Source organism: Artemia sp. Qi Xiang Cuo, chromosome 3, assembly GCF_049724085.1.
Source record: "Artemia sp. Qi Xiang Cuo chromosome 3, ASM4972408v1, whole genome shotgun sequence".
NCBI lineage: Eukaryota > Metazoa > Arthropoda > Branchiopoda > Anostraca > Artemiidae > Artemia > Artemia sp. Qi Xiang Cuo.
The window spans coordinates 1,847,177-1,868,003 of NC_142796.1; the positions used below are offsets into that span (position 1 = coordinate 1,847,177).

Genomic DNA, 20,827 nt, shown 5'->3' on the forward strand with positions numbered 1-20,827 from the left:
TGCATCAAAGTGAACAATTTGATCAAAGTAGAAAACCCCCAGTCTTGGTGTCCCCCACCCAGCTACAGCTCCCAGGGGAGCTGACACGGCTGCCCCTGCCCCGCCCCTGAACTGTTTTCTCATCATCGAATCTGGTAAATTTAGCATTACAGTAGCACAGCTTATATTTTTGTCTAAAAATTAAGATTCAGAGATTTTCTTAAAAACCTTAGTTTTGTATTACTTGTATTAATCTGTGAACTATTAACAATCGTTCATTTAGTTTTTTACTTTCTCACATATATTAAAGTATAGAGAAAGAATAGTGATCGTACTAACAAGTTTCCGAGATTTTTCCGAAAATATCTGTTTTAAGGTCAAACATCCCAAAAAAATTGATCTTCCGAAAATGTCTGTATTTATGTATGCATGTATACAGAGTTGGAAGATAAATCGCTGAACCGATTCTGACCAAATTTCCACAATTTCCACAGAACATGTATAGTGGACAGATGTAGAAGTACGATTTTGGGGTTTTGCAAAAAATTCAAAATTGTCCCTCATTTCAGCCAAAATCCACCAAAAGCTAAAAGTTTGTGCCAGTTACTAGTACCGTTAATTTTAGTACAAAATTTATATTAAATGAGTATAAGAACTAGTGGATTACTGTTATCAATGAATTTTTAAGAAGAAAATATTCTTCTTCTTCTTTTTTTGGATTGATATGGAGACGCTTTCGCATAATCTTATCACCAGAATCAGATTCCAGGCCCTGAAATATCCCTGTAGAATTCTTCCGCAGCTGAGTTCAAACTTTGAGTCCCGAATTACCAAGCTTAGTTCAATCTCAGTGCGCCTTCAATCTACCGGCCTGTTAATTTTTACAGTAATCATAATCTCCAAGGCTATTAATTAATTAATCTACAGTGCTTCTAATAGAGACTATTAATTTAGCAAGAGATTGTTTCCATTACAATAAACAAAAAAATACAAATGTTTTTACTTTTATAACTTTAATAAATCAAATAATATTAACATTTAGATTACTAAATATCAGTATATGTATATTAAACTGACAATGCACATTCATTTGTATTTTTTTTAGTAAAGTGCAAATTATGTTCTGGCCTTGGGAAGGCATAGTGGTTTTGAGCCCAACTTATGTTGATTTCTGCTCGTTTTGAGTTTGACTCGGTTATTTATTGTAATTTCTGTTCGTTTTGAGTTTCATTTATTTATCGATGCTGATTTGTCGTAGTTTCACGCTTGATAGATTATTTTATTTTTGCTAATTTTTTGTTTAATGGATTTCTTTACTTTTCTTTGAAAAACTTATTTTGTGGAAAAAGTTTTTTTGATTAATTTCCGTTCGTTTTATATTGACAGAGTCTTTTCAGAGAAAAAAAAAAAATAATTTAAATCTTTTCGTTTTTTTAAGAATTTATAGTTTGGCCTGCTATTTGTATGCTGGAGAAAAATTTTCAGTAATTTTTAACAACATACACCCTCTTAAAAATCTGGACACAAATAGTAGTGTTTAATTTAGTTTCATACCTCCTCTAGTTGACCTGAAATGGAAAACTTGATACCATTCGCAAAAAATCTGTTTATTCTCTTAAATAGATAGGATACATTTACGCTATTTTGATTTAGTTAACTTTTTAGAGCAGAAGTAGCCCCGAAAGTTTGAACATAATACCCTCAGTCGTTCTCGGGATACTGCTGAGATACCTTATTGGGAATTAGCATTAACACAGTGCATTTTGATTTATTCTTAACTTACAACCTTTGCCCTGGGGACTCTGGGGGGTTCGTCATTCTTAAATACATAACTTCCAGAACTTTCAACTACGTTGAACACAATGGCTATTTCTAAACTTTGATTGAATGTGTTTGGGGAAATGGTGGGCGTGAGAGGGGGGTTAGTTACTCTCCACTCACTTTCGACTATTAAAAAGGGCAATTTCAATTTCCAATCAAATGAGCCCTTTTTGAAATTTCTACAACAACTTTCTATATAAACCTTGTATGCCCCCAGGGCATGACTTACAACCCTTGCCCTGAGGGATCTGATGGGGTTATCATCCTAAAAGACCTAATTTCCAGAACTTCCGACTAGGTTGAACAAAATTAACATTTCAAAATTTTGATTGGATGGGTTTGGGGAACTGGTAGGAGTGAGAGGGGGGTTTTTTGCCCTTTAGTCACTTTCGACCATTAAAAGTGCAGTAGTCCCTCCAACTTCTAATTAAATGAGCCCTTTTTGATGTTTTTACAACATTACTCTTAATAAAAACCTTACCTACCCCCAGCGTAAAACTTACAACCCTTGTCCTGAGGGTTGTGGGTGTGGAGGGATTGTCATCCTTAAAGACCTAATTTCCAAAACTATCAACTACGTTGAATAAAATGGCTATCTAAAAATTTTGATTGGATGTGTTTGGGGAAAGAGTGGGCGTGAGAGGGGGTTTAGTTGCCCTCAAATCACGTTCGACTATTAAAAAGGCACTAGCCCTTTGAAGTTCCAATCGAATGAGTCCTTTTTCAAGTTTCAACGACAAAGATTTCAATAAAAAACCTTATATACCCCCAGGGCATAACTTATAACCCTTGCCTTGAAGACTGTGGGGGGAGTGTCCTGCTCAAAGGTATAATTTCCTGAACTTTAAACTGCGTGGAGCAAAATGGCTATATCAAAATTTTGATTGGATATGTTTGGGCGTGGAAGGGGTGTTAGTTGCCTTCCAATCACTTTCTACTATTAAAAAGGGCACTAGCCATTTCAATTTCCAATCGAATAAGCCCTTTTTGAAGTTTCTAGGATGCCGCGTTCTATAAAAACCTTATATGCCCCCAAGGCATAACTTACAATTCTGGCCCTGAGGGCTGTGGGGGAGTGTCCTCATCAAAAAAATAATTTCTATCTGGAAATCCACAGCACTGAACAAAATGGCTATCTAAAAATGTTGATGGGATGTGTTTGGGGAAAAGGTGGGCGATAGAGGGGGCTAGTTGCCCTCAAATCACTTTCGACTGTTAAAAAGGGCACTAGACTTTCGAATTTCAAATCGAATGAGCCCTTTTTCAAGTTTCTACGACAAAGATTTTGATAAAAACTTATATGCCCCCATGGCATAACTTATAACCCTTGCCTTGAAGACCTTGGGTGAGTGTCCTGCTCAAAGATATAATTTCGTGGACTTTAACTACGAGGAACAAAATGGCTATCTCAACATTTTGATTGAATGTGTTTGGGGAAATGATGGGCGTGAATGGGGTGTTACTTGCCTTCCAATTACTTTCGACTATTAAAAAGGGCACAAGCCATTTGCCCAAACAATCGAATGAGCCCTTTTTGAAGTTTCTACGACAACACGCTCTATAGAAACTTTAAATGCCTCCAGGACATAACTTACGACCCTTGCCCTGAGGGCTGTGAGGGGGTTGTCATCCTCAAAGAACTAATTTTCAGAACTTAAAATTACTTTAAATAAAATGGTTATCTCAAAATTTTGAATGGATGTGTTTGGGGAAAAGGTGGGCGTGAGAGGGGGGTTAGTTGCCCTCAAATCACTTTCGACTATTAAAAAGGGCACTAGTCCTGTGAATTTGCAATCGAATGAGCCTATTTTGAAGTTTCTATGACAACGCCTTCTACAAAAACCTTATATGCCCCCAGGGCATAACTTACGACCCTTGCCCTAAAGGCTGTGGGGGGGTGTCCTCCTCAAAAACATAATTTCTATCTGGAAATCAACTACGCTGAACAACATGGCTATATCAAAGTTTTGATTGGATGTGCTTCGGGAAATGGTATCTATAAGGTATATTTCTGTAAGGATATATTTCTATAAGGAAATCAACTACGCTGAACAAAATGGCTATCTCAAAATTTTGATTGGATGTGTTTGGTGGAATTATGGGCGTGGGGGGGCTAGTTGCCCTCCAATCACTTTCGACTATTAAAAAGAGCAGTAGCGACTCCAATTTCTAATCGAATGAGCCCTTTTCGAAGTTTCTACGACAACTCCATCGATACGAAGTGCCCAGGTATGGAGAAAGAAGAACAAAATAGAATAAATAATAGATTGTGCCCACATCGTTCTTTACTTAGGCAGCGCTATCGCGGTGTGTCTTCTGAATATGCCAAAACCGGTGGCCAAGATACCAAAGGCGTTTTCAGTAACACATTTGGCTCGTGATAGTCTGATGTTGAAAGTTTACTTTGACAGAGAGACTTCTGTGTAAATATGGTTTCAACATGTAAGACGTAAGACCAAATGCATCATCGGGGTTGCAAAATCAACCATTAGGCCAGTTTAAAGCATATCCCCTTGTAGTTGTAAAATAATGAAGTGTTGTTTCGTGGTTGTTGAATCCTGATAAGTTTTTCGTCAAGTGCCCCGCAGCAGTCAGGAAAGTTCCACTTACATTGAAAAATCATTTGAATCTGTTCCCAATCAGGTGCTCTTTCCGGTATCCGAAATCGAATATACAAAAATAACAATTGTGATTCCCTTAAATATATGAAGTAATACTCTCTTTAAACAAGCAACTGTGTGTGCATTAACTTGTATATATTCTTTTTTTTTAATCTTGAAGACGGCTCCATTTTTTTTTTTTTTTTGAAAATCGGCATGCTGGAATTTTCTTGCCTGAAAAAAGGATCTAGATAAGTCGTGAGTTTAAGAAAACTTGTTTAGAGCCTTAATTTTGTAGAAAAAAATCATGTGAGTGACATCATATTTATATAAATTTCAAGGGCATAATTTACATCATTATTATATTTTTGGCCACTTATAAAGGGCACTAGAAGTTTTAATTTCCGATCAAATGAGCCCTCTCCCGATTTTCTACGATCACTGGTTCGATATGATCACCCCTGAAAAAAAAAATTAAAACGCATCTGTGATCTTTCTTCAGGCATAAAATGTAAAATTCCCTATTTTGCACATAGGAGCTAGAAACTTCTACAGTAGCATTCTCTGGTATTCTGAATCCGAAGGTTTCATTTTCATTAAGATAACTTGATGTTTCGGGAGTATTTTTATTTCGGACAGGGATATATAAAAAATATAAACCAGAGGCTACGTTTTGACTACAGATTAGACAACAATTTATAAAAAGAAATGGATAAAAGTTTTCTTAGTTTGTTTTCCTTCCTTGTATGTCTAATTTCATTAAATAATTTAATGCTTTCCAAACCATATATTTAATATTTAACCCGTAAAAAGTTGGGTGAAGATACAATTGTCGAAGATATATTAGCTTTTGGAATTCATGTTGAACCGTTATTTTGGGCTAGAATGACTTTAATCATCCAGTGGTATAACAGTTTCCCCGATTGATGCTCTGCTCGGCAATACGGGGCCCAGAGAGCGCTTGCCGCTGCAGCAAGGTTGGCCAACGGACTTGCTACCTATTCTTGTAAAAAAGACCCAGCAACCGAGACGTCGAACCGATGCCTATAGTACTAGCAATTGCTGCGTTCGTTTTCACCGTTCTATCAAAATCCGATCCTCGGTTTTACTAATAGGCCAATCGTTTGTATAACCTTGGTTTTACTTTGAACTTATAAGCCGTTCTTTGAAATGCTGTTTTTAGTTCGTCGTTCTTTAGAATGACGAACTAAGCATCATACTCCGTTTCACTATTTTATTTTTACTTTTGAGCGCCAAATTTTAAAATTGAAAAGTATGCAAGAACCAACTACCAGCTAGTACATTGATTTGTTTAACTCGGTGGATTTCCTCCTCTAGCAACTTTAATACTTCTCTAGCTGCATCCGAAGTATATTTCCATTTTCGTTGTGGCTGAAATTCTATCTGGCTAACGCTAATAAGATGTTTTTTTTTTAGTTAAAACGACGTTTTTAGAACAGCAAAATAAAACTCAATATAAGAGTAAAACTAAGAACGATGGATAAGTAGAACTAAGAACGATGGATGATGAAAACGAATACAACTAATGTATCTGGAGGATCTTTATCCTGTTTTTACTTAAGACAAAACAAAACGTTTTAAATGATGTCTTCCTGAACAATTGATTTTAATCGTAATTTAAAGCTAGAGCTAATTTTAGATAAAAGCAAAAAAATCAGGAGCGTCTTTTGTTGCTAAATTGCCTTTGAGAAAGCAGTTGAAATAAATGGGTAAAATGTTTGTAGACTCGAATAATATTGTCAAGCAGTTTTGCTTGCCGCATTAGCTATGTCGTAATAGACAATTTAAATGCGTTTTATTGAAAGATCAAGGATATTTTGTGTTCTCATATTTTTTATACTCTGCAATAGTACACATGCTGTATATGCCGCTGATGGAACTGGAGGATGTCCGTTAGAGTCTTACATGTGGCTGCTAGTCGTTATTTTGATAATTTTGATCATTTTGCTAGCGTTTATTTATTGGAAGGCGAAGAAGAGAGTAGCTGGAGGAAATTTTTGAAAAATTAAAGATTTTTCGCGTTCTGACATCCTCTTTGGGAAGGTCTGTAAGATATGCAAGTTGGCTATTGTTTACATAGGATATAAAGCTGAAATCTATAATGAATGTTGAGAGGCATGTCGAACGAGATGAAAACATACTGTGTGCAAAATGAAAACACAAAATGTATACTGGTTCTTTGTTAGTGTTAGCTACAATCTAGTAAAGGACGAACCCCGACCCAGAGTAACCAAAAACAAAATGCCAGAATTCCCTAAAAATGGAGTCGGGTTGAAACAAAAAGCATACCATTGGAATCGCCTTGACCGAAAACCCCATAACAGAAAACTTACAGTTCCTTGGCATGAACAATGCAATTTAAATCACTTTTTGCATGGAAAGCACTTGTGTGTCCTTTTTGTTTCTCAGCTGGTAACAGGGAATAGGAACATCATAGAGAGCTGTTTAATGGCTCATTTTAAAGTAAATTGTTACATCTACCCGCTTGTCTAATTAACAAGATACAGTTTTAAAAATAAAAAAAAGGCAAAAAAAAATGTATATTCGTATACAAGTTGATGAATGACGTCATGATCATTGACAAAAAATTACATTAAAGTGAAAACTATATGATGATGTTAGTTATAATGACGTCAGTATTTAATATCGCCCTACCCTCAATATAAAAAAACAGCTTAAGTTCACATCACCGTCAGGTCACACCACCTTAACATTTTAAGTTGGTAACTCTTGATGGTACTGAAGGATACCAACGAAGGAGGATCCTCTCCAGGAAGACAACTGCAAAAGAGCGGAAGATGCAGACTTGGACAACGGCCTGTACAAGTTGACAATAAGGAGTGGCTTACCACCGTCTAATAATCAGCCAGCAAACCTCCTCCTTTCAAGAAATTTGATTGAGGGGTACCCCTCCCTTGTATGCCGAAACAAGCACCAAAGTGATGCCTGAAAACTGCAGTGCCTAAGAGTAAAAAATTATGTGCGTTCAATTGCGATCTTGCGCCTTCGGTTGTTTGCGCTAAAACGCGGGTTTGGTGATTCCAGCGCACCCGGGGGCAGTCCTTTTTCTGAGTAGTAATTATATTTTAACTTAAAGAAGTAATATTTTAATGCCCGGAAGTCTTTTTTAACCGAAAAAAATGAATTAAGCTAAATTAAACAAAACGTGTAAAGAAAAGAAAAAAAGCAATAAGCAAAACTCACATCTTAATAATAGTTGTTTTTGTTTTACTTTTCTTTATGTTCTTTTTAAGTTAGCTTAATTCCTATTTTTTTTTTTTTTCGTCGATAAAGGCTGGAGCTGTGAAGTCAATGGTACCGGAATTCACACACCGAAACCAAGTATAGACATATTATAAAAATAATCATATAGCCAAATTCTAAGAATAAGGACAAATAATTACCGAAAAAATAGAGGAATTAAATAGTGAAAACTTTGTTAATCTATTTTTTAAAATGAATGGCTAAATGTAATTAAATATATCCCCAGTACGCGAACGAATAGCTATAATACATCCAAGGCATTGTCAAACTAGATCTTTCGCATAGTAAGATTAACGCCTGAAAATGTATGACTTTCAATTTCTCTACTGCATCTTATATAGATTTAATTAATTTGGCTTCTGAGAAGGAAGCCAAATTAAATTTTATGTCTTTCCAAAAAAAATTGGAAAATATTTCTGATTCTACAGTTGGTCTGTCATCTCCATGTATACAACGTTGGTGTTTTTTTCCAAGAACACTTATCCCTAATAGGGATAATCAGCAAAAGCTTCATTAGCAATTAGAAGAATAATAAGATAAATTTAGCAGCTACAAATTCAGTAACATTTCATTTTTATTTAGAAGAAATGACGACTGTACCACCTTTATTCAACGCATTATGAAAGAATTTAATAGTTAACGAACTTTTTAAAGTCACTGGACCGGAAACTTGCTATGACCCGGAATTGATTATTTTATTCATTAGAAATAGCACCAAGGTTGTGCTCGATTTGAATTCTGTGATCCCACGAACAGTAAGAAAACACAGTTTGCAATTCACTTCATATAACTTGTATTGAAGAATAGATTATTTAACTGGAGTTGCCTTATAACATTTTTACTAATTTAAGCTCTTTACTTGGAAGAAAAACAGCGTCATCTATAATAGTTCTTAATAGCGGATTCTAGAGTGCGTTCATATTACGATATATATATATTGTAGTATGAACGCACTCTAGAGTCCGCTACTGACAATTATTATAGATGATATATATCGTAATATGAACGCACTCTAGAGTCCGCTATTGAGAATTATTATAGATGACGCTGTTTTTCTTCCGACCAAAGAGCTTAAATTAGTAAAAATGTTATAAGGCAACTCCAGTTAAATAAATCTATTCTTCAATACAAGTAATATGAAGTGAATTTCAAACAGTGTTTTCTTACTGTTCGTGGGATCAAAGAATCCAAATCGAGCACAACCTTGGTTAAAGAATCCAACTATTTCCATAAAAATTTGACTTATTTCAAACTTTATTTTATTTGCTTCCACTGATTAAAAAGTTACTAGATCATCCCAAGATATACAAAAGCTCTAGATAATTCGATGAAATAGTCAGTCATCATCATCAGTAGAATTACTAAAGTATTTAAAATTAAGAAGAACTGTATTTTTAATGAATAAAATAATCACTTCCGGGTCATAGCAAGTTTCCGGTCCAGTGACTTTAAAAAGTTCGTTAACTATTAAATTCGTTAATAATGCGTTGAATAACGGTGGTACAATCGTCATTTCTTCTAAATAAAAATGAAATGTTGCTGAATTTGTAGCTGCTAAATTTATCTTATTATTCTTCTAATTTCTAATGAAATTTTTGCTGATTATCCCTTATCCCTATTAGGGATAAGTGTTCTTGGAAAAAACACCAACGTTGCATGCATGGAGATGACAGACCAACTGTAGAATCAGAAATATTTTCCATATTTTTTTGGAAAGACATACAATTTAATTTGGCTTCCTTCTCAGAAGCCAAATTAATTAAGTCTATATAAGATGCAGTAGAGAAATTGAAAGTCATACATTTTCAGGCGTTAAACTTACTATACGAAAGATCTAGTTTGACAATGCCTTGGATGTATTGTAGCTATTCGTTCGCGCACCGGGGATGTATTTAATTACATTTAGGCATTCATTTTAAAAAATAGATTAACAAAGTTTTCACTATTTAATTCCTCTATTTTTTCGGTAATTATTTGTCCTTATTCTTAGAATTTGGCTATATGATTATTTTTATAATATGTCTATACGAGGTTTCGGTGTGTGAATTCCGTTACCATTGACTTCACAGCTCCAGCCTTTATCGACGAGAAAAAAAAATAGGAATTAAGCTAACTTAAAAAGAACATAAATAAAAGTAAAACAAAAACAACTATTATTAAGATGTGAGTTTTGTTTATTGCTTTTTTTCTTTTCTTTCTATGTTTTGTTTAATTTAGCTTAATTCATTTTTTTTCGGTTAAAAAAGACTCCCGGGCATTAAAATATTACTTCTTTAAGTTAAAATATAATTACTACTCAGAAAAAGGACTGCCCCCAGGTGCGCTCGAATCACCAAACCCGCGTTTTAGCGCAAACAACCGAAGGCGCAAGATCGCAATTGAACGCGCAAGTATGTAAAGTAATCCATTCCGCTAAAAAGGTTTGTTTGTTGTGTATGTAATTTTTTACTCTTAGGCACTGCAGTTTTCAGGCAGCACTTTCGTACTTGTTTCGGCATGCAAGGGAGGGGTACCCCTCAATCAAATTTCTTGAAAGGAGGAGGTTTGCTGGCTGATTATTAGACGATGGTGAAATTTACCTACAAATACAGTGAAGATCTGATGCTAGAGTAAAGAAATGTCTTCAGGACACTGTTCTTTGTTGTTTAAAATTAAAACCGCCCGCCATTAACGAAAATTTCCAGTATTTCTACAACGCCAAACAATAACAACTTCAAGCACTTTTCTTCCCAATCCCTTTCACTCCTGTTTCATCCACCTATGATACACCTCTCCTAAGAATGCCTACGTCTGAGCGCCATCTAGTGGTCAAGGCACAAACCAGTGTTTTATTGTATTAGCAGGATTTGAGGCTCTTCTGGGATGAAAACGAGCGGAAGAGGGGAAGGCACTTGTTGCAACGGCCGTAGAGGTACCTGCTGGGTCATTTGACTCTTAAACTGCGGGGAATAGGTAGCGGGGCTCTATGCTTCCCTCGTTTTTATCGACGTAAAAGCTCCAAAGAGAGTAATGAGATGTACCATCAGTAAGCTTCATACAAAACCGGGCGACTCCCTGTCCTGTAAGTTCTGCAACAAACAGTTCAATAAGAAATGCCTGAAAATTCCGTCTGCCAACGCCAAAGTGATTGCACATAACTGGAAATGCAAACCTTGCGCCTCCTTTTCACCCGCAAACACCAGAACCCGAGCAGGGTCAGTAGTGGCCTCTTCCTCTGGTCATCAAGGCAATCAGTTTCCTTACCCTTTTCAAGTACGAATGCAAAAGCCTCGTTTCCTTACCCTTGTCTCAAGGAACGCAGCCAATTGAAGTTATTGGCTTCCTTACCTCGTTTCCTTACCCTTGTCTCAAGTAACGCAGCCATTTGAAGTCAACAACCGAAACGACCCACCCCAATCGACGGAAATCTCTTTTCATACTTCAAACGAACCGTGCAGCTATTGCCATTCACCAGTGAGAGAGGACGCTACGGCTAATAGATGTTTTTTTTTGTGGAGAGCTGGACCCAGCCGCTTGTAGAGGAATCAAAGCTGATCTCTTCCTTGCAATCAAGATGCACGATTAGAATTTGACCCTTTTCAAGTATGAGTGCGAAAGCTGCTGTAAAAGAAGTGTCTCTTACTTGCAGCTGAAGCTAAGGGAAAGCCTTCAAACAGGTGGAACTCTGTTTTCGCAACGAGTAGCGCTTGTCCCTCATCAAACCGCGAACCAAGCTCCCATTACAACATCAATCAGCCAACAAACGCTTCTCGACTCTTGCTTTAGTGTCGATGCCCTGTTCAAAGCAGAAAACGAGAAAAAAAAGAGGGAAGAGAAACGAACAAACTTCGTTGTGTTTGGACTTCCAGAATCAAAGACCGTGCCTGACAATCTGACGGTGATCTAACTAATTACAGAGAATGACCTTGGCGCAGAACTGCAAATCGACAACATATCCGGAACCCTGAGAATAGGAGCCCAAAGAGAAGACATAAAGCCTCGTCTACTGGTGTTCAAGCTTAAGAAAAGTTCATCTGATTGGCTTGGAAAGTGTAACAAGATAGTAAATTGTGCCCACAACCTTCGAAATTTTGTTGAAAACTTCACAAAATCGAACATTTTCATAAACCTTGATCTTACACCAAGGCAAAGAGCCAATAAAGCTGCAAAGCGTCAAGATAGAAGGTTGGAAAACCCGTAAAATCCCTTGAGAACCCCACAAAGACAGTTCAAAATCCCTAAAAACCCTACTGAAAAGATACAACTAAACTGACGTCAGAGAAACCGAACAAAAACTGAGAAAACAACTATCAAATACATTTACTTCAACTCTGACTCGCTTTTCAATAAACTCTCAGAAACAAAGGAATCAGGAAGCAAAACCTGGATTTCGTTGCTATAGTCGAAGTGAAGCCGAAAAATTGCAGATACCTACCGACACTGGCCGAATTTAAACTGGATGGCTACACTACCACTGTCTTAAACCTGGAAGATGAAAGTGACAGAGCAATAACAAGCTACTGTTCTAAACAACTCTCAGCTCAGCGCGTTTCCTTCGGAAATTCTAACCCTCACGAAAGTCTTTGGATCAAGCTAACTATCCCTAGTGGCAACAGCATTGTTGTAGGAGTAACCTACCGAAGTCTCAACAGCTCGTTGGAAAATGACCAGGCGACATGCTCCACAATATCCTCTGTAGCAAGTGAGCAAGATCTGAGCCTTGTAATTGTCGGTGACTTCAACTTACCTAAGGTTGACTGGCAACAACGCTACATTGGCAATTTGACGCATGGGCTAACAAGGCTCTACATGGAAACGTTTAACGAAAACTATCTCGAACAGCTCATAGATGAGCCCACGAGGGTGCGTGGCACCGACACACCAAGCCTCTTAGATCTCCTCCTTTCTGAGTGAAATTACTAAGGTAGAGAATATCAAAGTTCTAGCACGGGTTGGAAAATCTGATCATGCCGTTATAGCATTTGACATCAAAGCCAAACCCCAAGCGAAATCGCTATCTCAGTTAAAGAGCAATTATTAAAAGAAAAATTATCAAGCGATGAGACAAGACCTCGAAAATATTGACTGGGAAGAAATGTTCAAGGACTAAAACTCAGTTAAAAAGTTCTAAGAAATTTTCCTGTCGGTCATAAAAGAAGCTGAAGGGCGACACATTCCGCTGATCAGACGTCACTCGCGGGTAGCTTTGTCGAGCGAAACAATTAACCCCATAAAAAAAACAAGAAGCTTGGGAGAAAATGAAATTGAAACTAAAAATAAGCTTCCTGCTGACTCGGAAAGGCTTCGAACAGAGTTCGAAAAGCAACCCGCTTTGAAGCAAATGAAAGCGAACGGAAACTGGCCAATAGCCTGAAGAAGAATCCAAAATGCTTCTGGAGATACGTCAACTCAAAGCGTAAAAACGGAGGTCGAATTCCAACTTTGTTTGACAAGCAGCTGAACACCCTCATAGAAGACCCAAAGGGCAAAGCATACCTTCTTGGCAAACAATTTGCAAGAGTCTTTACTCAAGAACCAGACCTTAAAGAACCCATTCCCTCGACCAGCAGCACAAACGGTTACGAGCCGATCTCCAATATCAGCATAACTGAATCTTTAGTACTCAAGAAACTGAAGGCTATAAACATAACAAAATCCATAGAGCCAGATAAACTGCATCCAAGAGTTCTAAAACAGACAGCTGACTTAACCGCACATCTGTTAACAATCATATTCAATTAATTATTGGATAAAGGTGAACTACCAAGGGTCTGGAAGAGTGCAGTCGTGTCACCTATTTTCAAATCTGGCAAAAGGGAGATCCCGTCAAATTACCGTCTGATCACTCTCACTAGTATTCCCTGCAAGATTCTTGAGTTTATAATGTCAGACCATATTCTTGTCTATCTAAAAAGCCAACGAATTCTTACTGAAAAACAGTTTGGTTTTGTTAAAAAACAATCTGCGGAAATTCAGATGTTCTACGCAGTGGAAGACTGGAAGACCGCTCTTGATAAGGGACTTGAAGTAGATGTTATCTACCTGGATCTTAAAAAAGCTTTTTACAAAGTGCCCCATAAGCGTCTACTTCACAAGCTTGCAAAATATGGTCTGGATGGGGGGGGAATACTTGCCTGGATAAAGAACTTTCTAACGGGGCGCAAGCAAGTTATTGGTGTAGAAGGTCAGATAAGCCAAATAGAATTTGACGTTATCAGTGGTGTCCCACAGGGATCTATCCTAGGTCCCCTTCTGTTCAACCTTTATATAAACGACCTAGTTGATCATATTGACTCAATAATTCTGCTGTACGCGGATGATATCAAGCTATATCGTATCATCATGTCACCTGAAGACACTGCAAAACTCCAAGAAGATCTTGACCGTATTAGCGCCTGGATGAAGACTGGGCTGGTGGAAATTAATGTCACGAAAAGCCACCACTTGACCCTCGGAGCTGAATGTTCATCTGTATCATACAACATTGGGCCCACGCCACTTGCTCAAAGCACGGTCGAAAGAGATTTGGGTATCATGGTTGACCACAAGTTGACCTTTTCGCACCACTATGAATTAACCATAAAACAGGCTACGAGGATATCAGCGCCGATCAGGAGAACGTTCAAATGTCTCGATATAGAAATGCTCGCGACCCTCATCAAGTTGCTAATCCGCCCAATTCTCGAATATGGTCATTGCACAGTTCATCCATCCCAGAACAAGGATATAGATGCACTTAAAGCAGTTCAAAGACGGCTGACGAAGTTCTCCCCACGTCTGAAAGACCTCCCTTACGAACAATGTCTTCGTCCGCTTCAACTGCGAGCACTCTCATACGGATTTGTAAGAGGTAACATCAACGAGCTGTACAAGCTATGCTGTGGCTTCTATGGCAACGTCCCCGGAGAAGCACTGCTGGTCTTTAACGAGAATCATTTACGTGGCCATCTCTTAAAGCTTAAAATTGAGAGGTTCTACGAAGATGTAGGTAAATGGGCCTTTCGAAACCGAGTCGCCGACAAACTCCCTACCCGAAGAAACCGTACTGGCACCCTCCATCAGCTCTTTCAAGAACTCGTTTGAAAAGATATACGAGAGTCGTATGCACAACTTCAGTAACTTTAGAAGATTTATCTAAATTTGTATTGCCTTTTTCCTGTTTTGTAAGAGGCTCTGGCCTACGTTTCTGCATTATATTATTATTATTATTATATTTGTTTCACTGTCTAATAAAAGAACCTATCCCTATTTGGACCTCTTTTTTGTATCACCACAGCCAAAATAAGTACCCAGGCACATACACAGAGGAGAATCTTCGAGCCCATGTCCCTTCCATCTTCCTCCAACATATCAGCTTATTCACAATTTGGCCTATGACTTTTTTTATTTTCCGTATAATTTCCTTATCAGTGTTGTCACTTGTTTGTGTCTTTGCCGTGTGCCTTTTCCTAAGTTGACACTCCCCAAAATCCCCATCCCCAAGAAAATCACGCGTACGTGCCTGGTCATATAAGAAAGTCTAATCGTTTTTACAAATTTTAGCCAAAAATATTCAAAATCAGTTATACTTAAAAACTAACAGATAGAAACAGCACCAAAACACAATAAAATTATTGCTGTATATACGAGCTATGTATGTATACGTTGTATATGTCGTATAGCTAGTGAAGAATAACCGCAATACTGAATTTCGAGGGAAGGGGCTAAATTTAGTCAAAAATGCAAAAAAACAAGCAAATTGTATAAAATTTGCAGAAAACATAGGGATAATGTAAAAATAATAGGGTGTCAAACAAAAATGACCGAACCACAAGATGGATATGGGCTGAAACCCCTTGTCTTAACTATATAATTCTGTTAATATTTACTTAAAGCACGGAAACGTCGTGGGTGATAAATAATAATACAATTTGTAAAATTTACAATTTAAGGATTTCTACAAAATTTCACAAACTGTTTTCCGAAATCAATACTACTTTCAAATTAACACACACAAACATCGTCAAAAGTAAAATTCTGGTTGTATTTATAGATCATTAAGGGATGTACATGAAAATTCATTCCGAAGGGAGATGAGCTCTGATCATGTGAAAACAAGAAAAAACAGGTAAATTATGTGAAAACTTTGAAAAAAAAAAAACCTGGGAAAGTAGTATAATAAATCGGTGCCGGAAGCCTCATTTTAAATTCATAACCTTACTAATATTTATATAATGTACACGTATCTTGTATATATTAAGAAATAATATAATTTTGTTAACTTATCTGTGTCTGCAAAATTTTACTAAGGATTATCCAGAATCAATGCTACTTCTCAACTAAAACACATAAATATCACCGAAAATACACATCCCGATTTAAGTTCATATAATGACGAATAGCCCAGCGAAGTTCACGATGGTCGTTACACCCAACTGTTGGCTGACACTTCCACAATTTCTCGTACCAGTGGTAGAGTCGAACAGGGTCACAACGCAGATCAGTGGAGGAAATCGTCCCACGACTACTCAAAGGACGAGGCGGGAGTATTACTAGAATACAAATCGTATTTATTGTTTGAATATGTTGTACTTACAAAAAACATTAGGGTCTTTGATTTTGGTATGTACCTTCATGCCTCAGATCATCGGAAAACTGATGGTCGAGAACTAAAAAAAAACCTCAGAAAGTTACTGTTGTGACTTACAAATAAAACGAAATGAAAAAAATATATTGAAAAACAGGTGTAATATTTAAATAAGATAGCGGAAAAATACCAAAATGTATTTTCCTTGTTTTCTAAGTTTCTGTTGTTATTGTTTTTTTTTGTTAATTAAGTTAATTTTGCTATTATTACTATTATTATGACGAGATATTTTGTCTTCGTGTATGTCCTATTATTTACAAACCCTAATCTATCCAGATTAGGGTGTCCTATTATTTACACGCCACTCTATCTACCCAGTTATTGTAGTAATTAAAGTTAGTTATTGTTGTAGCTAATTAGAAGGCAGTTGTCAACATTTCGGTCATTATTTATAATGACCAACAGCTTGGTCATTAGAAAATAATGGTTCATAAAATCAAGCAATTTAATAATTTTATATTTGTCAACAACAATCTAGTATAAAGTATTACATTTCCCGGTCATTATATTATTTCTGAGGTCACTTTAATTAATTGATAGCAATTTGGCAATCCCCTATTATTTCTCTTTAAACTTTAATTAAGTGCTTGGTAAAAAAAAAGCTGAAGAAATTCTTTGAACCTCGAATTTAAAATAGTTTGCGGCTACAAAGGGTGACACAGTTAAGAGTTCGAGACCCAGATATAAAAAAAGGTCGCACCGTTGGAAGGAATATTTTGCTATTTGTTGTTGATATAACAAATGCCCATTTATAGATTAGGCAAAAACATGAAGTCCATGGAAACATGGAACCCAAACCATCATATTATTCATACACCCTCACACTAGAGGATCCAACCGCAACTACAACTTTCCATTTCAAAACTAAAAGCGGGCCTCTCATGCTTGGGGGGGGGGGGGGCAAAGTTGGATTTAATTTTTTCAAATAAAGTGAAAATGACAGTGAAGACTGAAAAATGAGCCGTATAGAAACAAAAAGGGTAAAAATATACCCGTTAAAGTATATAAAAATATACGCCAAGAAAACTGCCCCGTTTCTGTGGATGCTTGAATTATGCAGGCTTATCTTAGTTTTGATAATAGTTTTGGAGAAACTAAATTTCATCTGGGGAGGGCAAACTGGAGTCTGGGAGGGGGGGGGGCTCAGGTCTGGGATGAGCATTTGCATCTCCCTCTGCCCCATCGCAAATTACGTCCCTGCTGCAGTCTGTACGGTCGTACTAATTGCACAAGTAGTAACTCGATAAACCTGTTTCTGAGCTATCGGCTACCCAATAATTCCACATACTATGTGTATTATATATACGGTTTTCATTCTTAATTGTAAATAACTTCTAATGGGTTTAGAGACTATTTCCTCTGCAAGCCCATTCTTCTCGAATTTTTGACAACACTGCAGCCCCTGAGTCTTATTACACATCTTGCAGCTCCTTGAGATAGACGAACCATTCAAAAACAGGAATCATGTTCATTGGAAAGAGGTTCAGGTTTTGTTCCATTTTTTCGTTTTATTGCAAAGAGGAACAAAACACGGGAGCCCAAACCAACTTTACGCTGGAGGAACTAATTTACAAAATGAATGAAAAGTTTATTTATCCCGCGGATATTCATCAGCCAGAGATTTCAATAACAGATTGTGCAAGAATACGATCAAAGAGTGGAGCCACATCGACACTATAGTCGATGTGGCTGGTAAGCACCGTAAAAAAGATATGTACCTCGAAATGTCACCAAGTTGAAGCTTCTCTAGAAAATAGAAACTAGAATTTGAAATTTCGTATATGTATGTATAAGTACATACCTAATGTACGAATAAAAATCTTATAACAAGAATAAAATTTGTATCGAATTGTCCACTCAATTCCCAGCATTATTAGTAGAGCCCAAACAATGTAATATTTTCTATTTAATTTAGCATTTTGTCACATCCCATTACGAGCTTTTGAAATTGCCCCTGTATTATAAATAATGCCCAATTATTTACATTGGCTGAAACATATACACTATCAAACAATCCCAGGCGTAAATTCACGGAAATTAGGAAGAGGTGAGGGGGCAAAAATGTATTTTCTCAAGGTCTAGGGGGGAGTTTAGTTGTGTTTTCTATTTTTCAATGAAAATGCCGAAAAATGTAGGGGCCGAAAAGCCTTAGGGGATATATGCCCCCCTCCCCTCCAACTGACGCCACTGTCAGGTTACTAGCCTTCGTGCCATATTGTTAATATATGTTTTAATGTTAATATATTTCATAAAGAAAGAAAAACGATAAAAAATGGGTTTTTTATAGTCAAAATTAATATAATTAAAAAAAAAAGCTAATATTTTTAGTGTAAAAACGCCTCTCTTCTTCAGCTCTAAACGAAACGATGTACAAATAAAAGCCAAAAATTAAAAGAATTAAAACCAACTACCTAACAAACCTAAAAGCGACTTATTCACAAATATCCACTATTTTCACAAAATCTAAAAAAACATGAACTGCCATCGACTGATACTAGTGAAAAGCAGACAAAGGATATGAAACAAAACAGTCACTCGAAAAAACAAAACGAACCTGCAATTTAATAAGTTGGAAAACTATGTCATTTGATTTTAGATTTTAATTAAAGCATTTTTTGCAGACACCCTTTGAGACCTAAGGGGTTGTTCACGTGTGTGATTAGATGACTGGGAAAGTGGTTCAAGGTTTATTTCAGGGATTACTAACGTATCGGCTTCTCTTTTGAGAAAACCGAAATATGACTCGTTTATTCTTAAATCACCGGAATCTCTGTTTAAAGCTAGACCTAAATGTTAGTATTTATAAATTTCAACAGCTTCTCTGTAGTGCTGGACAATACCTTTATCATGCGAAATAAGACTAGCTTAATTAAACAAAATAGTATGGTCTGGTTTTTCAAAAATGTGCTCTGCAAGGGCAGAGTCAAAATTTTCTGGTTTTTTCCGCTTTTTAAGTGTATTATTAATTGAACTAGAATGCTGGGTTAATCTATCTGTTAGTCGCTGATTTGTTCTTCCGATAGACCAAAGACCACACGAACAAGGAATTCTGTAGACACCGGAGTTTTCACCTATCGGTATAGGGTCTTTACCTTGATAAATTTGGGACCTGATAGTTTTTCTGGGTCTATAATAAGTGTAAATGTTATTTTTCCTTAGATTTTTTGAAATGTGGTCTGAAATCCCTGTAATGTATGGGAGACAAAGATAAACTGAATTTTCCCTTTGATTTGTGTTTTCTGTGGAACTATCTGATAATCTTTTAATGCGTTTTGTAATTACAGAATTTATTAAACTAATTGGATAACCATTCCCAAATAAAATATCTCTAAGGTGGTTGAGTTCTAAATCCAAGAAACGTGTTGAACAAACTTTCAATGCTCCATCAACTAGAGAAGTGACAACTCCTCTTTTCACAGCAGGATAATGATTTGAGTAATAATTTAATTAACGTTCATTTTGTTTGGGTTTTATATATACACTAAACTCTAAAAATGAATATTTTCGTTGCACCAGAACATATAAGAAAGTAAGACGCCTCTCTATCTCTGATTATTGAGTAAATTTCAGTTTCGGATCCAAGGAATTGAGCAAGTGAAGAAAAGAACACAGAGACTCGTCACCATGCACCCATAAATAAAAAATGTCATCTTTAAAACGAACCCAAAATTCAGGTTTACAAGAACTTTGCAAAATAGCCCTTTCTTCAAGGTCTTCCATGAAAATATCAGCCTGTATTGGAGAAAGGGGGCACCCATGGAGAGCCCATATTTCTGTCTATAAAAAATGCCTCTATGATGGAAATAAAAAGAAGTTCTGTTACAAAGGGCTGTAAGCGAAAGAAGTGTCTGATTCGAAAGAGTAGATTTTTCCGATATAGATGGGTTAGAATTAAGTTTTTGCTCCAAAATCAGTTCAGCCTTTTGAAGATCACAATTGGTATACATTGAATCTGTATCAAAACTGCCAATTCTTGTATTTGGTTTAACCGAAACTTGCTTTACGTTGGAAACAAAATCAGTGGAATTTTTAATATAGGATTTTTGAGCCTGAATTAGTGGGCGAAATATCACTGATAAGAATTTTCCTATTTTTGCTGTAGGAGAATTAAAAGAAGAAACAATGGGTCGAAGTGGAATACCGGGCTTATGAACTTTAGGAAGACCATAAAAGCGAGGGGACGTGCAACCGCGTGGGTAAAACCTTTTGTAAAACTGATGTGTAATTTCACCTTTTCCTTTTAGATAAGAAAGCTCTTTACGGACTTCCTGTACAAATTTTTCTGTGGGATCGGTGGCTAATTGGTCATATGTGTTGGAATCATTTAAAATTTCTCTGATTTTTTTGTCGTAATCATCTGAATCTAATACAACAACAGTATTGCCTTTATCGGCTTTCGTAATAATCCTAGAATGATCTTTATGAAGTGCGTGTAAGACCAAGTGTTCATTTTTACTAAAATTTTTTTAATTTCAATTATCAACAGAAGGCGAATCCAACAAAGTTTCAACAAATTGTGCTCTAACCTCAGCAATCT

At 36.6% G+C, this 20,827-nt stretch overlaps 1 protein-coding gene across 3 annotated transcripts in view; it reads right to left on the reverse strand.

The window, feature by feature from the left end:
• Positions 1-14,688: 14,688 nt before the first annotated feature.
• The window catches only part of LOC148953645 (uncharacterized), a 102,954-nt gene continuing 96,815 nt past the window's right edge, over positions 14,689-20,827 (reverse strand). For all 3 annotated transcript variants that reach the window (XM_089086752.1, XM_089086753.1, XM_089086751.1), the window contains one exon: positions 14,689-16,195. In XM_089086752.1, coding sequence (XP_088942878.1) covers positions 15,999-16,195 — 197 coding nt within the window. In that variant the 3' untranslated portion in view covers positions 14,689-15,998. The remainder of the gene's footprint in view (positions 16,196-20,827) is intronic.